Raw genomic sequence first — 19512 nt, 5'->3', positions numbered from 1 at the left:
TTGAGTTACTTATGCATATGGTATGAGGTAGAGGGCATGTGATTATAATTCCCACTCAGTTTCTATTAAGAAATCATGTGACCTTTGGTAAGTTCCTGAACCTCTCTACTTTCAATTTCCTCATTAATAAAGTAGGAATAACAAATAGTATCTAAAACCATAAGGTTATGGTGAAGAGAAGCATCCTGACTGCTCAATAAACATGGTAGTTATTAGTGTTGTAATATGAACAGTGAGTGAATGATTTCATGGAGGAGGTGCCCCAAAGATGGGCAGCATTTCTGAGAAGTTTGGATGGGGGAACCTTGCTTACTCTACCTGGAGGAGCACGTCTGAGATTGTTACAGGAGTGTCTGTCTTGGATAGAGAACTGTCTCCCTTTCACCTCTAGGGATTGGCAAAATTTCGAATTCCAGGGCCCATCCCAGAACTACGGAAAGGAACCTCCTGGTCACAGAATCTGCATTTCTACCCACTTCTCCAGAGGCAAACTTAAATTTACCAGGCGAGGCGGGGAGAGTGGTGACGGCGATCCCCCAAGCACCGCCGCCTTTGGCCTTCAGGGGGCGGCCGAGGGACCGGGCAGTCACGGCGGCTGCGCAAGCCCTCCCCTCGCCGGGCCGCCAGCCGGATCCGCGCGGCTCAGCTGACAGCTCCAAACACGGAAGAGGCGGTGCCGAGCGCCGGTTGAGCCGGGCGTCTCCAGGCCGGGGCGGCGGTGGCGGTGAGCGGACCAGGGCTAGGGCGGAGGGCGGAACTTTTGGGCCCGGCGCGGCGGGGTGGCCGGAAGCGACGGTGTGGACCGAGCTCCGGGCGCGCGAGGCAGAGAAGAGCGGCCGGGCCGGGACTGCTCAGTGGGCCTGAGCCTCCCAGACCTGGGACAGGGCGTCCCCAGCCCGGTCCGGCTAAGATCCCAACCCTCTTCCCACCCGGGGCGCTCAGAGGAGGAAGGGGAAGGCCCAGGCCCTGTTGGTTCGGGACACCTGGGTCTCGCTCACACCTCACGTTCTTGCAGCGTCCTTTGTGTCCGAGCGCCGGGGCAGGTAGCGAGGCTGGGGCCTGCCCCCGGGTTGTAGGTGAGTCGTACCAACAACGACTCAGCACCCCGGGTGGTGAGCGCTGGGGACACCCTCGGCGGCGTGCTGATTCCGGAGCCAGGGCTGACCCCAGCTCGACACTTTGCACGGTGTGGCCTGGGAGAATGAGTAGGATTTTCGCAGGCCGAAGGGAAACCCGGCGGAGGAGGGCTTCCCTCGCTAGTGTAGCAGTTTCCGTTTGCCGAGACTAATAGTAAACTTAATATCTGTCGGATGGCGCGGGGGTTCGTCTCGTTCCTGGGTTACAGATGAAGAAACAGTGGTCTGAACCCAGATTTAGTTACATATTAGCTGTGTGACCTTGGGCCGGAAACGGACTTAAACTGTCATTTTTCTCATCCGTGTAATACAAATAGAGGACTTGCTGCGTGGGGCTGTGGGAATCTGCCAGGAGTTAATGCATTTAAAGTGCTTAGCACAATGCCTGACACACGGTAAGAACTCAGTGTTACTTTTCTCGGTGTTATTGTGACTCCTGCTTCTAGTGGGCTGTAGCAAAGCAGTCACTGAACCTTAGAATTCTGGTCCCCCTTTTCAGCACGCTGCATCTTACACCAGTTACATATTTGTCTCCATTGTCAAACGCAAGGCACTGCTAGATGCTGAGAGCAACACACTGATGCAAAAGACTTGAAACTTGCCCTTAAGGAGCTAATGTGGCCTGAAAGTGTAAGTTCATAAACTATTGTAATGCAAAGTGGGATGTGATAATGTCATAGAAAAGTTACCGTAAAAAAAAAAGTTTGCTGGATTTTTAAAGACAGGACATCTAATTGAAAATTTCTACATAGAATAGGGTCTTTGGAGATGAGTCTTGAAAGCTGAGTGGATAGAATGAAAATGAAATGTAGGTCTGTCATGTGAATTAAGGCACTGGGACCTGATGGCAGCTTCAGAAGCTGGGATTTGTGCGGTAGGTTTTGAGGAGCTGTGGATGGGAAACTCTGGTTGAAGTAGAGCTTCTTAATCCTAGCTGCACATTAGAATCACCTGGAGAGCTTGGGCAACTACTGATGCTTGATTTAATTGCTTGATTTAATGGCCTGGGTATTGAGATTTTAAAAAGCAGCTCCCCAGGTGATTCCCATGTGCAGACAAGATGGAGAAGAGTAACCTAAAACCTGAATCATTATAAAATCATCTCTCACCCCATTTACAAATGTTTACACTGGAAGAAACAGAAACTTAATTGTTTAGCATTAAATAAGGTAATGTGCAACGACCTAATACAATATATAATAGGCACTCAATGAATGTAAATTGATTGTGACTTTCATTCTTAGTTTATTTGGGAGTCACACATCTGAGAATTTGGTTTCAAAATTACCGTTTCTTATAGGATTTTTACGTAAAACTTCAGAGTGTTCTTAGGATTCTCCATAACCCATTTATCGACCACCCTCCACTTCCATTTACTCCCAGTTGAGAAGTCTGGCTCTAAAATTTTCAAAGTAGAACTTGAAAGTGTGTGTATATGTGTACCTTTGCACGCTTTTGTTCTGTTTTTAAATATCTTGCTGTCACACTTAAATTGACCTAATGTTGAGTGTCCCTAGCAGGATTAATTTCATAGCAGGTAAGAGGAAGAACTGGAGGGGGATAGAAAATGAAAGAATAGAAGAAGCCAAAGAGGAAGGGAGAAACAAAAACAAAACAAATCCAATAAGATGCTTAGATGTTTATTATGAGACGTGGTGTGCTCAACTCTCATAGGATGTTGGTATTCCACCTTGACTCCTCCCAGGGCTGAGGGCAGTCAGATAAGGCTTCTCACACTGCTGGGGCCTTGCAAACCACTCCTTTAACCACATGGCTCTGTTAGGCTGTCCTAAAGAAAGTAATAGGCAGCTGTAGATTAAGATTGACTATATGTTAGGACGTGTTTGACCTAACTGGTAATAATGGAACTTTGGAATTAAAATTTGGAGAGGGTCCTGACACCATCTTCTGGGGTTTTTTGTTTTTGTTTTTTTTCTGCAGATGGCAGGATTTCTATAGTGTATCTAGCATGAGTTCCAGATCTTGGCATTTTATCCACCTTCGACACTCTTATCTCCACCTCCTGGAGAATAAATGGGATTTGCATGAATTCCACATTCTGAATTGAAAGACAGACTGCATTGCTAATAGCCTTTTCTTCTGATTGTTAATAACAGGTACTAACTCATCTCAACTAGAATATGTTAGTGTGTTCTGTTTGGGATGGGAATGTAGCTTAAGCAGAACCATGATGATCTGCTGGGAAAAAAAACAAAACAATTTTTTTATTATTATTTATTTATTTATTTTTAAAATTTTTTAATGTTTATTTTATTTTTGAGACAGAGAGAGACAGAGTATGAACGGGGGAGGGTCAGAGAGAGAGGGAGACACAGAATCTGAAACAGGCTCCAGGCTCTGAGCTGTCAGCCCAGAGCCCGATGCGGGGCTGGAACTCACGGACCGTGAGATCATGACCTGAGCGGAAGTCGAACGCTTAACCGACTGAGCCACCCAGGTGTCCCAAAAATTTTTTTTTAAATGGAATCATTTTAAATGAATTTGTTCAAATTTTGAAGTGTCACCTTTTATAATGTCCTAACTTTTCAATTGTGTATGCTTAAATTAAAAAATGTTAGTCAAGAGGGGGCATTTGCAAATCCAGTTATAGTCCAGTATTTTAATTGACAGAAAGGTAATTTTTTGTTTTAATAAAGTAATTTTCACAGATTCTCCTTACATATTTTTCCACATTTAAATTACCTGAAATTGTGGTGCATCTTTCAGTTGCTGCGATTAAAAACTATCGATTTTACATTTTAATTGTAGCATATTTTCATTCTTAGTTTCACCTGAAATAATGGTAGACCTTAAAATTATTCTTAAAAAGTCTGGTGGTATTTTAAAAGTTTAGGGGCGCCTGGGTGGCGCAGTCGTTTAAGCGTCCGACTTCAGCCAGGTCACGATCTCGCGGTCCGGGAGTTCGAGCTCCGCGTCGGGCTCTGGGCTGATGGCTCAGAGCCTGGAGCCTGTTTCCGATTCTGTGTCTCCCTCTCTCTCTGCCCCTTGCCCGTTCATGCTCTGTCTCTCTCTGTCCCAAAAATAAATAAAAACGTTGAAAAAAAAAATTAAAAAAAAAAATTTTAATGTTAGGGGCACTTGAGCATCTGACTCTTGATAACAGCTCAGGTCATCATCTCCTGGTGAGTGAGATTGAGCTCCCTGTTGGGCTCTGCACTGACAGTGTGGAACCTGCTTGGGATTCTGTCTCTCCCTCTCTCTCTCTGCCCCTCCCCCACTTGGGCACGTGTGTGCTCTCTGTCTCTCAAAATAAAAAAACATTAAAAAATAGAAAAATTTGATGTTATTTTGCTGCTTCCTCAGTTATCTAACCCTCTTATATAGTATCTGTCCCTGTAACATTCTCTAGAACAGGGTGTTCTGAACTGGGAGCCATCCCCCACTGCACCCCTGGGGGGCACATTTGACTATGTTGAGGGGGAAGTACATTTGACTATGTTGGCATCTTGTAGGTTGAAGCCGGGGGGCGCCTGGGTTGCTCAGTTGGTTAACTGTCTGACTTCAGCTCAGGTCATGATCTCGTGGTTTGTGGGTTTGAGCCCTGTGTTGGGTTCTGCTGATAGCTCAGAGCCTGGAGTCTCTGCTTCACATTCTGTGTCTCCCCCTCTCTCTGCCCCTCCCATGCTCATGCTCTCTATCTCTCAATAATAAATAAACATTAAAGAAAAATTTAGTAGATTGAAGCCAGGGATGCTGGTACATATCCTGTAAGGCTCAGGATAGCCTCCTACTACAAAGAATTGTTTGTTCCAAAAGGTTAGTAGTACCGAGGTTGAAGAAAACCTGCCCTAGAGACTTTTAGGGATTTAGAAAATTCATTTAGGGATGCCTGAATGGCTTGGTTGGAGGAATTTATGGTTCTTGATCTCGGAGTTGTGACTTCAAGCCCCACGTTGGGTGTAGAGATTACTTAAATAAATAAAACTTAAAAAAAATAATAATTCATTTGTTTTTAGTAAGTATATTACATATACTTTGACTTTTTTTTTTTTTTTTTTTTTTTTTAAGAGTGTGAGCAGAGGAGGGGCCGAGGGAGAGAGAGAATCTCAAAAGCAAGCTCCATGCTCAGTACAGGGCTTGATCCCATGACCCTGGGATCATGACCTGAGCCTAAATCAAGAGTCAGACACTCAGCCGACTAAGCCCCCCAGGGGTCCCTACTTTGACTAATTTTGTGAGCAAGGCAATTTGCTAGGATTGGTGGATAAGTCAGAATAATTTGAAAATTTTAAAAAAATTTTTAGATCATGCCTTTTTTCCCTAAATTTCTGATATCTGTTACAGTCAGCACTTAGAAGCACCACAATCATCATTTTTGAAAAAGCTGTTACTATTGCAAAGGTACTGGAGTATTAGATATGTCTATCATTTTTAGTTGAGCAGAAGATTGATAATATTGGCTAATTCTTTGCAGTTTTTTGGGTGGAACTTTAACGGTTTTTGGGGGGTGAGGGTGGGGATTGCCCCTAGATTTTTCCAAACTCTCTGCCTTTTCTATTCTTAACTGATTTGGATTAACTTAACTTCAGCTCCAGAATATTAAATGTCGTCAGAAGACCGAGAAGCTCAGGAGGATGAGTTGCTGGCCCTGGCGAGTATTTACGATGGAGATGAATTTAGGAAAGCAGAGTCTGTCCAAGGTGGAGAAACCAGGATCTATTTGGACTTGCCGCAGAATTTCAAGATATTCGTGAGCGGTTAGTTAATAATACTCTCTTAAGCAGATTTTTCTAAATAAAAGTTATTCTCGATTTGTACCCTAAATTATTTACCATCTTGTGTTTATAGGCATTGGTGATAGATGGTAGTATTACAGATTTAATGCATGTTCCTGTTTTAATTGAAAATTGGACTGAGGGTGCATAGTTTTCAATTTGATTTGCCTTTTGACCACTGAATTGGGATATTATCCTGTATATTTCATGCATCCTAATCTTCTAACTAGCAGTTTATCAGCTATGAGTCATTAGTTGTTAAACAGGAATAATAAAAGAGAAAATGACATCATGTACATGAAAACGCTTGGAAGGTTTTAAAGTACCGTGGTGGTTGTCAATACTATTTGGTTTCCAGAATCATTTCAACTACCATAAGCCTGTGACGTGCTGTTACTCTGTGACCTTTTGCTTCAGAAAAAAAACACACACAAAAATAAAAAATTGCTGCTTTTGATACAGACGTTCACGGAAGACTTTGATGCACACTTTCTCAAAATGTTTCTACTATAAAGGCATTGAGTAAAGAAAGTAAGTGTAATAATCTAAAATGAAACTTTGTGAGAGTGTTGTGTGCTGTATCTTGCCCTCGAGCCTGAGATCGTTGTGTTGGCACAAATTCTCCCAACTATGATTCATGGGAAGTTGGCACATGCTGGTCTAAGTAGGTCATAGCTCTTGGATAGAAATAAAAATCCTTTTCTCTAGATAGTGTCTTTAATCATCTACTGTAAAACAACAACAAAAGAAAACATTGTGTATTACTTATTAGTGTTAGGAATTGTACTCACAAAAAATGTACAAGAGTAAGTTATGTGTCTTCCTTAGAAATGTCATGGTGCTTAGTAGATTTTTCAAGGGTTTATAAGATTTTTTTTTTCTTTTTTTTAAAGGTGGTGGCTATGAAGTTATAATTAGGAAATAGAAGGTGCTTTGGGGGAGGGTTTTTATCCCCTCAGCTAAAGCGTTAGTCTTTCTTGAGCACCTGCTCAATAGTAATGGACACTCAAGTGTTGACCGACTGATTCTTTCTAATTTTTGTTTTTGGTTCAGGCAATTCAAATGAGTGTCTCCAGAATAGTGGCTTTGAATACACCATTTGCTTTCTGCCTCCACTTGTGCTGAACTTTGAACTGCCACCAGATTATCCATCCTCCTCCCCACCTTCATTCACACTTAGTGGCAAATGGCTGTCACCAACTCAGGTTAGACCCGAAACTTAATTTCTCCTATCCATTTTTAGAAAGTTAAAAAATCATCTTTAATTGAAGACGACTACCTTGATGATCTTGAATTCAGTGCATGAAGACCAAATGGCTTTGATTTTGTAATTTTTTCCCCTTGCCTTCATGAAACCTAATGTTAATGAATTGAAAGTGGTGTTTTAGAAAGGAACGGCAGTAATTAGGATGACTGATCATTGTGAATTGCAGTATGAGTAATTTTTAATCAAGTATATATATTTCTTCTTCTCTTGCTATTTTTCCCATCTAATCTGTATTGTAATAGAGACTATAAGGTCCTTCTCGTTTTCCTTAGATGTCGGCATGCCTTTTTTTTCTTAGTTTCTTATCCATTCCTTAAATCAAAGATTTAACTGTTATTAGGAGGGCTAAAGTTGTGCTGATGTAGTTAAAATAAACAAATTAGCTACGTAAACAGAATAAGTGCTTTTATTTTTAGAGATCTGTATGTTAATAACAAATAATTGTTGACTGGTCTCACATGGATGTAAATACACACAACTAGAAATGTGTATGTTTCTCCTATGTCACGAAGAGGTCTCCTATCTCTTCCTGTACCTTCTATTTCACGAAGGTTTGAGACCTTATATTACGAACCTTGTATTATGAAGCCTTCATTTCCTCCGGCTTATATATCCTTTTCAAGTAATAACCTCGACTCTTGATTGAGACATAAGTATGACTTGAAGCTAATATAAAGCCTTCTGAGATAGATAATGGATCAATAGCAGCTACTTTTCTACAAGTCGTGATGAAGATTGATAGGCTGATGTATATTAAGACAAAAGCTGTCAGAGTTCCTTGACCTCAAGGAACAGCTTGTCAGGTTTTCCTGTTTGATCATGGAGTTTTTATTCCACCCCACTGACTAGTCTAATCTTTGAGTGCTTTTGTAAAATTGAGCTTATGTTTTAAAAACAAAATTAAATTTTACAAAAGGATAATACATGTAGAATAGAAAGGAGTATTATTACCTTACATTCTGATATCTGGGCCAGAGGCAATACATGCAAGGCAGTGGATTATTTGCCCAAGAGTGTCAAGGCTGTTTGACATTTAGATCACTGAAAGCTGACTGAATTATTTAGATATTTATAATCACATTTCTCCAGAGAGCTTTTGATACTTTGTATCCATGCCTGTGTGCACACACTTACACACAAGCACAAAACAAGGACAGATAAACTGAGTGCATGGCTGCAGTTTCAGATTCGAGCCAAGTAGCATCTCCTTACTGCTGGCTTTTGGGAGTGTGGGGAGAGGAGGGTTGTTTGTTATTTTATGTGTTACAGCTGAAATAACAGTAGGATTCCCTGTCAGATAAATTGTTATGCGTATAATTGATCTTTTAATTGGCCTTGTATTCCTTCTTGGTTCAATTCTTGTTGGTTGTGAATGTCACCTGTTGATAGTGAAGTTGACACATGGTCCTGTCTGTCACTGGATTGGGGTTGGTAGAAGGGAAGTGGGTTTAACCTCATAGTATTTTCCATTATGCCTCCCCCGATATATATACATACACATACACAGTCTCTCTCTTATTCTTTCCTCCTTACATTTATGTGTACCCCAGCTGCCCCTTTTGAGAAGGGGTGGAGAAAAAAAGAGGATTGAGAATGGTTCTTTGGACTTGGTGGCCCAAATAGCACTCAGAGTTTCCCTTTTCGTATTTAGTACATTTTACACATTTCAGCAGGTTTCTCAAAAGTATGATTGATCTTATAAGCATATTCATGTACATGTGAAAAAGCATTTTGAACGGTATTTAACATCCTAAGTTTTTAAGTTCAGGAAGTGTTTAAGTTCGTGCTTATATAGGGTTTAGTGAATGGCACTGTGCAGAGCAAGGAACAGAAAATGTGGTCCTTTTTCACTTGTTATTTAAATTTACAAAATTTGTCTGCATCTGGAAGGCTTATTTTTTTGTGTTTAGCTAAAAAGAAAAGCTGCTTATAATTCCTGAGCTCTACTTACCAATATTTTACATTTCTAATGGAAAATCCTCTTACATTTGCCTTTCAAGTTGAACACACCACCTTTAAAGAGGAAAAGTCGAAGTAGTTTAAATTTGGTTGCTCAGCTTAGAGAGTGTGAGCTTTCCCTATGGCAGCCGAATCATGTTGAGGGCTTATAATCGTGTCCAGGTTCCATAGCATTCTGTGTCCCTTCATTAACCAGGATCTGGTGTAAGCTCAGATTGCTTAGTTAAAACCAGCTTATAAATCTGAATAACAAGGATTCTGAGGTTGGATTCTGTTAGTGACTCTTTCTCTTGAGTTGGCTGTTTGATAGGACTGAAAGCTAGAATTAAAAACTTGGACGATATTTTTAAACTGCCCTCTTTCTATTATGCAGGGTACCTACAGGGCTAGGACTCCAAAGGAATAGGAATAGTTCATTTTAAAATTAGCTCTCTTTCTCCTACATGAGCTATGTAGCAACACTAAAACAAAGAACAAATAAAGAATCGAAAACTCCTCCACCTTAGTGGCCCCTATGTAAACCTGTGCCCTTCACAGCCTTGCCATGTCTCTTGTTTTCATGGTACTTCTTTTAGTTTTTGACTTTGTTTTCTGCTGTGACTCACATTGTTGGATAGTTTAAGAATATAAGAATATTCTTACTCTTTTTCCAGCACAGTTTATCACAGCAGTAAAACAAACAAAAAACATGTTTGGAATTGTAAGGGCCTAACTTAGAGGTTAAAAAGATTTCAAGAGAAATGAGGAGTTGACAGTATCCTCCTCTTTCCAAACTCACCAGCACCCTCGTGTGTTTCCTCCTAGCTGTCTGCTCTTTGCAAGCACTTAGACAACCTGTGGGAAGAACACCGTGGCAGCGTGGTCCTGTTCGCTTGGATGCAGTTTCTTAAGGAAGAGACCTTAGCATACCTGAATATTGTCTCTCCTTTTGAGCTCAAGATGGGTTCTCAGAAAAAGGTGCAGAGAAGGATGGCTCAAGCCTCCCCCAGCACAGACCTAGCTTTTGGAGGAGCTGCTGGATCCGATGTTGACCAAGAGGAAGTTGTGGATGAGCGAGCGGTGCAGGATGTGGAATCACTGTCCAGTCTGATCCAGGAAATCTTGGACTTCGATCAAGCTCAGCAGATTAAATGCTTTAACAGTAAATTGTTCCTGTGCAATATCTGTTTCTGTGAGAAGCTGGGTAGCGAATGCATGTACTTCCTGGAGTGCAGGCACGTGTACTGCAAAGCCTGTCTAAAGGACTACTTTGAAATCCAGATCAGAGATGGCCAAGTTCAGTGCCTCAACTGCCCAGAACCCAAGTGTCCTTCGGTGGCCACTCCTGGTCAGGTAATCCTCTACTCTCTTCAAAGCTGCCTCCCGTTTCTCTTTCCCAAAGGGAGATGTTTTCTCAGGATTTTCCTTGCTAGGGCTCATCAGGCCAGGCTGAGGCCTTGGAGCCAGCCCACAAATAGTTTCACTGTATCCATCAAGAATGCTGGGGTCTTATTGTTGAAGCCAGTGTAAATGCTTCCTTTGCTGGACTTGGAATGGGCAGTTCTTGGCAGAGATGAGTGTTAGAAAAGTAATTATAAAGTGTTCGGGTGATTTACTTTGTTTATCTCCTGGAATCCCATCAACCCTGGAGAATCACTAGCCTGCCTTTGTGTGAGGTTTGGATCTGAAGAGCATATCCTTGGAATGGGTAACAGTCAGGGACAGGGTACTTGGCTTGACTCTTTTTTTTAAATCAACTTTGTTAAGCCATCACTATACCCATTTTTTGTTTTTTAATGTTTATTCACTTTTGAGAGAGACAGAGACAGAGCTTGAGCAGGGGAGGGGCAGAGAGAGAGGGAGACACAGAATCCGAAGCAAGCTCCAGGTTCTGAGCTGTCAGCACAGAGCCCAACGTGGGGCTCGAACTCACAGACCACCGTGAGATGATGACCTGAGCCGAAGTGAGACGCCCAACTGACTGAGCCATCCAGGCACCCCCACTGTACCCATTTAAAGTGTACGTTGGCTCAGCTTTCACACATGTGTAGACCCATATAACTACCACCTCAGTCAGGGTCTAGATTTGTCACATGAGATAGAGTGTTTTGATTCATGTGAACTTAGCACCGGCATTTTAAGGTGCTGATTCTCCCCAGAATCAGAACCGTTTGGGCATCATTAAACTTGTGTGTTTCATTTTTCCCTCCAGGTCAAAGAGCTAGTGGAAACAGAGTTATTTGCCCGCTATGACCGTCTTCTCCTCCAGTCCACCTTGGACTTGATGGCAGATGTGGTGTATTGTCCCCGCCCCTGCTGCCAGTTGCCTGTGATGCAGGAGCCCGGTTGCACCATGGGCATCTGCTCTAGTTGCAATTTTGCCTTCTGTACCTTGTGCAGATTGACTTACCATGGGGTCTCTCCATGTAAGGTAACTGCTGGTAAGTGTTAACTGTGTCAACTCAGTCCTCCTATCCTCTATGCCACCCGCCACCCCCCCCCGCCCCCCCGCCAAAAAAAAATCCTTATCACTTCAATCCTTCCATTTGCAAGTGTTCCTTCAACAGATATTTTTGTTTCAGTTACTGTCCTAGGCTCTGGGGATATCGTAGTGACCAAATACCCTCAAGGAACTTATATTTTAATGGGTAGGCAAACAGAACAGTAATGATAGTAGATGGTTATAAGTGCTATGGAGGAAAAAAAAATAAAGCAGGAACAGAATATGAAGTGGCTTGAGGTTTTATTAGGGAAACCAGGGGAAGGCCTCTCTGGCAAAGCGGTTTGAATAAAGACTTGAAGAAGGAACTAAGGAAACGGCCATGCAGATACCAGGGGACCATTACAGAGAAGGAATGGCAAGGTCATTTCTATCTATGAACGTGGAGTAATGTAGCTCCTAATTGGCAAGTGCAGACCATCTTAGCTGCCACTCTTGTTTCCATGGCACATACATCTGATCAGTCATCAAGTTCTTTGTCACTGAGCCCAGGAAAGTCTCAGAATCTTCCTCAACACATAGCGCTTCAGAAAGCCACCATTTATTAAAGTGGACACAGGAGGTGGAACCTGTTTGCTAATTCTGATCTAAATAAGGATTGAGAAATCAGGTGTTGACCTCAGTTTGACTGGACTTTGATGGCTTAGTCTTTCTCAGACTAACAGGGATAATGATAATAGCTACTATTCATAGGGCTATTGTCAGGATAAAATAAACTATTGTAATGCTCCTCGAAGTTGGTATTGTTGTTAAACTGGTCCGTGACATGATAAATAAATTGAGAGGTTTAGGAAGTTACAGTGAATTCACAGAGTAATTTTATGTCCGATCTAATAAAAATTTAAGCTTAGGTTTTTTTGTCTTATTATTTGTCTAATAATTCATTTGATTGTATTTTGTGAAAATACTGGTCCTTGGCAGAGTGGTGGGGGAAATACTGGTTCTTCAACATAGTTTGGGAATGACGAGCTAATACGTGTAAAATGCAAAATGGTAACCATTAATGCCATTATTAATGTGGTTCCTAATTGCTATCGTAAGCAGAGTGTCAGTATCTCCAGGAAAGTAACCCTAAGGGGAGAATGAGTGAATACTTCCAGTTTGCCTAGAGCAGAGTCTTATAGTAGATATGGGCAGATGGGATGGAGACTTCACCAGATTATAATAGAAGCCTTTGCTTTAGACTTGTATAACCTTATCATTGAAGAGCTGAGGTGTGTTTCAGGTGTTTCATAACATTTGTGGAAGAAATCAAAGGGGCTTGGGGGCTTCAGCAAAATTAAGAATCTCTTTCTGTATCTATTCATGCCTGTATATCTATCTATTGGATAGTACTATATAAAATACATAAAATACAATTATTTTGAGAACTTTAGTGCAATAATCTTTGCTCTTAAGATATCTGGGAACACAAAAGTGCTTTGAATTTTTAGAGGGATAAAAATGACAGGATAAAAAGATAAAGGTCTGCAGCTTCTAAGTAGAGGTGATGGAGCCATGGGAATGCACGATACAGAGAAAGAAAGCTTCCCCAAAAGATTCACTACTTAAAAAGACCTCTAATGAGTATGAGGAAAATAAACTAATAAAATAATTATAACGTTATTGAGAGAGGTTTTCAATGAAAATGTTGAAAAACTAAGGTAATAGAATGTGAACAAAAGCCTTTGTCTGCAAGTAAAGCCTTTGGGACTGGCTGCCTGTTACATTTGAGTTAAGTGATAGAGCTGTGCAGCCAGAGAGAATATCAAGGGGAAACGTTGACAGGAGGGACTTTGCAGTACCTGTGGGTGGCAAGTTTTATTTGTTGACTTTTGTTGTATACAGAATCGAAGAGTCTTAGCTCTTAAGCCAAAGATACTTTTGTTTATTTGGGAGGCCTTTTTATTATCAAAGGGTGAATGATGCTGACTTCATGGAAAATGAGTGTGTGTTTCAACCTTTGTGTCTTTTAGCTAAGTCATTCTTTAACAGTATGCCGCTGGTTGCACAAATGTCAACATTATTAACTCAAAGTCAACGAGAAAGGTGGCTCTTATTCTAATACCTTGAGCAAGTCCAACTTCTCTAGCTGGAGGATTCTTCTATGTTCTTTGTTATTTGTACATGTGTCATTTTTACCTAGTTATAACCTAAAATATGCCCTTTTCTGGATTCTGTAATGAGTATTTTAGTTGAGTTGTAGCCATCTCATTTATAAGTTTTGTTTTTTTTAATTTTTTTTTAACGTTTATTCATTTTTGAGACAGAGACAGAGCATGAACGGGGGAGGGTCAGAGAGAGGGAGACACAGAATCTGAAACAGGCTCCAGGCTCTGAGCTGTCAGCACAGAGCCCGACGCGGGGCTCGAACTCATGGAACGCGAGCTCATGACCTGAGCTGAAGTCGGCCGCTTAACCGACTGAGCCACCCAGGCGCCCCTCATTTATAAGTTTTTAATAATTAAAAATGATGTCATTAACTGGCCCTTTCACTTGTGGTTATTCCCTTGGACTTTAATTTGTTTGCCATTGTTACATGCATCTCCGTGCATATAACTTCATTTTGGATTATTTCCTTATGATTAAAGTCCCAGTAATAACATTATTGAATAATCAAAGGGTTATGACCATTTTTAAATGGTTTTTAGTCAGCTTTGCAAAGTTGTATAAAAGTTAATTTTCCATTTCACTTTCCAGAGAAATTAATAGACTTACGAAATGAGTACCTGCAAGCAGATGAGGCCAATAAAAGATTTTTGGAACAGAGGTATGGCAAGAGGGTGATTCAGAAGGCGCTGGAAGAGATGGAAAGTAAGGAATGGCTAGAAAAGAACTCAAAGAGCTGCCCGTGTTGTGGGACTCCCATAGAGGTAAAGGTTCGGGACAGACTCGGCAGACAGATTTGCAAGCTCGTTATGATTGCCTGAAGAAGCCTATTGTTTATGACTAGGGAAACATATTTATCAAACCTTACTTGGAAGATGCAAATTCACTACTAAATATTGACCTTAAGTGGATGTAGACTTCCCTTTCAAAATGCTTTCACAAAGTGAAAATTATTCTCATAGTGTTTTCACATCAAAATGGAATGGGTTATGACGAAGCCACTGTAGAGCTACAATCAACTCTTACCTCATCTCCATGATATAAAAACTCACGCCTGACTTCTTAGAACTAATTATACTGGAATTTAACACACCTGCGTACGAAGTACACACTTAGGAAACGACATTTTCCTATTAACCTGAGCCAAAATAGACATTTAAATGTATTGCTTCTTGACACAATCTTAATGTTTTAAAATCAGAATTTATCTTTGCATTTGGTCCTCCCATTCTGATCCATTATATCTGAACTGAACCTGGTGGTGATTTTCCAGTTACTCCACTAAGGAAACCGGCATTCTGTTGAACCATTTCAGACGTGCCTCAGCCCTATGTTAGAGTGGAGGGCTTGATACCAAATGTTTACTTAGATTAAACTACACGTTCCACGTATAATATACACATTTGGTTTGTATCTCCTGTTGATCAGAAAAGTTTTGCTAAGTATCTAGTTGTAGGTACACGTGCTGAATATTTTCTATATTCTACTTGTAATGTGTAATAGTTACAGCATGTTCCCTGCATATTTAAACCCTGCACGGGGTAAAAGGAGAAGTCGAGGAGGACATTGTACTGAATCTTTTTGGCATGTGCTTTCCTCTTTTGCTTTAATAGCCCTCGTATTTTTCTCTTTGCATCTTTCCCACCAGAAATTAGATGGATGTAACAAGATGACATGTACTGGATGTATGCAATATTTCTGTTGGATTTGCATGGGTTCTCTCTCTAGAGCAAACCCTTATAAACATTTCACTGATCCTGCTTCCCCGTGTTTTAATCGGTACGTATACATAATCCTGTAGTCTCAGAAACAGATTTTGGACCATTTTTCTTAGAGAATTCTCTTATATATTTTCTCACATATATGGACTTCTATATTGTCTTGTGAGTTTATGTTGAAAATATGCCACTGGGAAATTTTATTTTTTATCCTCCTCAGTGAAAAATTTCAAACATAAAGAAAAGTTGAAAGACTATGGTTAATAGGATATCTTCTACCAAAATGAACAATTGATAGTATTTTGCCGTATTTATTTTCTAATACTTGACTCTAAGTTGGAGATAGGATACTTTATCTCTAAACACTTCCACATTATCACCTAAAATAAGAAAATTCTTCTACATAACATAGTACTTAAAGAAATTTAGTGATGGTGGCATATTATCTCCTAATAAACATATTTAAAACTTCCCAATGACTCCTAAAAATATCTTTTAAAGGTGTTTTATTGAGCCACAATATAATCAAATTCAAACATTTTATTTGGCTTTGTCTTTCTAGTCTCTTAATACAGAAGAGTTTTTCCCACTTTTTTATTTTTTAAGTTTATTTTTGAGAGAGAGCACACAAGCGGGAGAGGGATAGAGAGAGAGGGAGGGAGACACTGAATCTGAAGCAGGCTCTAGGTTCTGAGCTGTCAGCACAGAGCCCAACTTGGAGCTGGAACCCACAAACTGTGAGATCATGACCTGAGCCAAAGTCGGAGGCTTAACCAACTGAGCTACCCAGGGGTCCCTTCCACTTAAAAAAAAAAAAAAAAAGTTAAAGATTTATTTATTTAGGGAGTGTGCACGTGAGCAGGGGAGGGGCAGAAAGAGAAGGAAAGGGAATAAGGGAATCCCAAGCAGGGTCCTCACTGTCAGTGCAGAGTCTGACACGGCGCTCAGAATCACCAACCTCAAGATCATGACCTGAGCCAAAATTAAGAGTTGGACACTTAACCGATTAAGCCATCCAGGTGGCCCTGCTCACCCTTTTTTGTTGGATGCATTGAGGAAAACAGTGACATTTTAGAGAGTCCAGGCCACTTGTCCTATAGAACATCTTACTTTCTAGAGTTTTCTTTCTCCATGTTGTCTTTTAGTTACTCTGTCCTCTCTCTTTCCTGTAAATTGGAAGTTAGGTCTAGACTGAGTTTGAATATATTTAGAGTTAACATTTTTGACAAGAATACTTGTGTACTTCATTTTATATTGCATTACATCCGTAATGTCAGGCTCTCCCATTGTTAGTATGCTGCTCAGTTCTATTGCTTGCTCCATCGTCATTGTAAGTTTTCTTGGCGTGCCTGTGTGGCTCAGGGGTTAGGCGTCTGACTTCAGCTCAGGTCATGATCTCACAGTTCCTGAGGTTCCTGAGTTGGAGCCCCACATTTGGCTCTGCGCTGGTGGTGTGGAGCCTGCTTGGGAATCTTGCCTCTCTCTGCCCCTGCTATGCTCTCTCAAATATATTTTTAAAAAATGTAAGGTTTTGGGTTTTTTTGTGTGTGTGATTAGTAAGTAATATCTGGGGTGATTTCTTGGCACAATAAAAATATCCTGTTTTTCAACAGCTCTCATTTCAGTGTCAGTTTATGATCTTTCTTAAGAGGCATATGTATAGTACCTAAAATCATTGGTGTTACCTAACTGTAAGAAAAGTTGAAGAAACAGGTTCTCCCCGTGAACCATTGTAAATCTAGTGTTGAAAATTACATGAATTTTAGGTAACATTGGAAAGAAAAACGAGTTGGCAACTATAAAGCATTCTACCAGTGGAGAATGCAAGGGTGATGAGGCAGAGTAGAGTGACTCAGGTGTGATAAGAGTTACAGTGGTTTAGAAGAGTTCACCTTCTTCTGGATTGCCTGACTTCCCTAATCCTGGTTTATTCCATTTACTGTATACATTGAGTATCAGGTTTTTGATACCCATTTCCCATTATTGTTAATCCTTGGCCTTAAAGAGTTTGTCTGGATCCGAAAAGGGCTATTCTTGTAAACTTTAAGACAGCTTATTCAGAGGGACCCGTATCTCAGCCCTCCTCAGTGTAGTGATTGAGAGAAAGGAAAAGCTGTTCAAAGATGTTATCAGAAGAGTGCAGAAGGTAATTTTGAGAGAAGGAAAGAGATTATGTTTTTTCCAAGTGCATAAAAATGTACCTTATTTTATACTTCCAGGTTGTTCCATGCTGTGGATGTTAATGGAGATATTTGGGAAGATGAGATTGAAGATTAGTTAACTCCTGCTCAAGATAAGGAAATGGAATGGTTTACCCAAATCTTGTGTCAAGTACACAAAATAGTTTTGCAGGCTATTTAGGGTACCATTTATGCACTCATCCTTTGTAGAAGATGTGGAAGAACAAGGTTTATATTTCCATGTGGTACTACTGATAAAGGCACATGCACACGTTTTTCAATGTAACATAGAGAAAATTATAAGCCAAAGGTTCAATGAAAACTAGAGAATATTAAATACTACAGTGTGCCCGAAGCTCTGAATAGTTAAAAAGTAAATATTTATTTTCTTCCCCAAGTTTTAGGTGAAGAGAGGAGTCAAGAGTTAAAGTTATAGACCTTTTTATCTGAAAGCATCCCTCTAAGACATTAGGGGGAGTCCCCTCAGTACTGCTCCTTATGACTGGGGTAGGTAGAAAGAAGCCTTATTAAAATTGTACCAAGAGCCTGATCTCATTTACTCCATGTCATGTTCCTTTCACCCTAAGTTTCTGCCAAGTGACTTTTCTTTGAGGAAGCCCTTTTACTCAGTAACTGATTGGATGACCCAGTGTCATTTTGATCTGCTTTTCAGAATAGAAATTTGTAGATAATTTAAAAAATCTTTTTAATGCCAAAAACACTGTGGGCCAGCTGGTATTTATTAGTGGGGTATAGTTCACTGGTTTTGAGCCCAGTCTAGAATTTAATGATACTGGCTCAGAAGAATTTCAGTCCTATTCAGCTCTTCTGGGCGGTAGAGCCTAGATTCAAAATGACTTGTCTTTGCTACCTTTTGTTCTACGCTCTCTCCCTTCACTCATGCCCTACCTTCCATTAGTAAGGACAATTTTAATATTAACTCCAGCAGCTCATATTTTTATTTATGCTGGAATAGGAGAAAGCCTAATATATTCCCAAGCTGAACAAGCTGCATTTTTAAAAATTACCTCTATTTTGAACTCCCCACCATTGTAGTTCGAGTCCCAATTTTCTGAATTCTTTTTAAAGGTCTTCTCTAATGAGCTGTGGAAATTTGGCTTCCTACCCTTTTTTGCAACAGCACTATTTTGGGGGATAATTTTGGCTTGATTCCTAGATCCCTGTTTCTGGATTTTGATGGCTTTTTGAAAAATTGTCTTTCCTTGTGATTTGGTGAATGGCTTGGTAGCAAAATGATTTTTTGAAAAAGAGGACAGGGATACAGCTGCAGCTGTGAACATGTTCTTTTTTCCCAACTTGTCACTGAAAATTGGGGAATCACTTTTAACCATTTTATGTGTGTGTATCCAGAGTCAGCAAGGACTGTTTCTGGATTGTCAATGAGGCTGCTTAATCTTAAAAATAAAAATAATTTAAAAATTGTCTTATAATTAGAGCAGAGTTGCTGCTGTTCTGTCTCCAAGGCAACTGATCACATTTTTAAAAAACTTTATGGCATGTAACACATATTCTTAGAGTGAACAGAAAAAAAGTCATGGAATAGCACCTGTTCTTTTACCCAGACTCGTGACTGAACTTAGGTTTTTAGGGCCCATATTTTGTTTCAACCATATGGTTCATGAGCTTTCGTTTTGCACATTTTATATAAGAACTAAAGTTAATTTCATATATATATATATGTATATATATATATATATATATATTTTTTTTTTTTTTTTAAGCTTACTTGTGTATTTTTGAGAGGGGCAGAGAGAGGGGGAGAGAGAGAATCCCAAGCAGGCTCTGCACCATCATCATGGAGCCTGATGTGGGGCTCGAACCCATGAGACTGCGAGATCATGACCTGAGCCGAAATCAAGAGTTAGACACTTAACCAACTGAGCCATCCAGGTGCCCCAGAACTAAAGTTAATTTCTTAAAGAATAAGT

General features: G+C 40.4%; 1 protein-coding gene across 9 annotated transcripts; it reads left to right on the top strand.

Annotated features, from left to right (window-relative positions):
- Positions 1-605: 605 nt before the first annotated feature.
- Positions 606-19014, top strand: RNF14 (ring finger protein 14). Of its 9 annotated transcripts, XM_086701698.1 has the most exons (11): positions 742-1076; positions 1454-1531; positions 1636-1766; positions 3078-3253; positions 5687-5854; positions 6926-7077; positions 9903-10430; positions 11290-11518; positions 14257-14429; positions 15314-15444; positions 17603-19014. In XM_086701698.1, the coding sequence occupies exons 5-11, from the start codon at positions 5701-5703 to the stop codon at positions 17658-17660; spliced, it is 1425 nt and encodes a 474-aa protein (XP_086557824.1). In that variant the 5' UTR covers positions 742-1076; positions 1454-1531; positions 1636-1766; positions 3078-3253; positions 5687-5700; the 3' UTR covers positions 17661-19014. The 9 variants fall into 9 exon arrangements, with proteins under 9 accessions (XP_086557832.1, XP_086557851.1, XP_086557824.1 ...); XM_086701706.1 differs by lacking the exons at positions 742-1076; positions 1454-1531 and adding an exon at positions 606-724; XM_086701715.1 differs by lacking the exon at positions 1454-1531.
- Positions 19015-19512: the final 498 nt, after the last annotated feature.

The sequence above is a fragment of the Puma concolor genome, chromosome A1, assembly GCF_028749965.1.
Source record: "Puma concolor isolate L17-30 chromosome A1, mPumCon1.1.hap2, whole genome shotgun sequence".
NCBI classification, from domain to species: domain Eukaryota; kingdom Metazoa; phylum Chordata; class Mammalia; order Carnivora; family Felidae; genus Puma; species Puma concolor.
The sequence above is the reverse complement of the archived record's forward strand: the minus strand, read 5'-3'. Positions and strand labels throughout refer to the sequence as shown.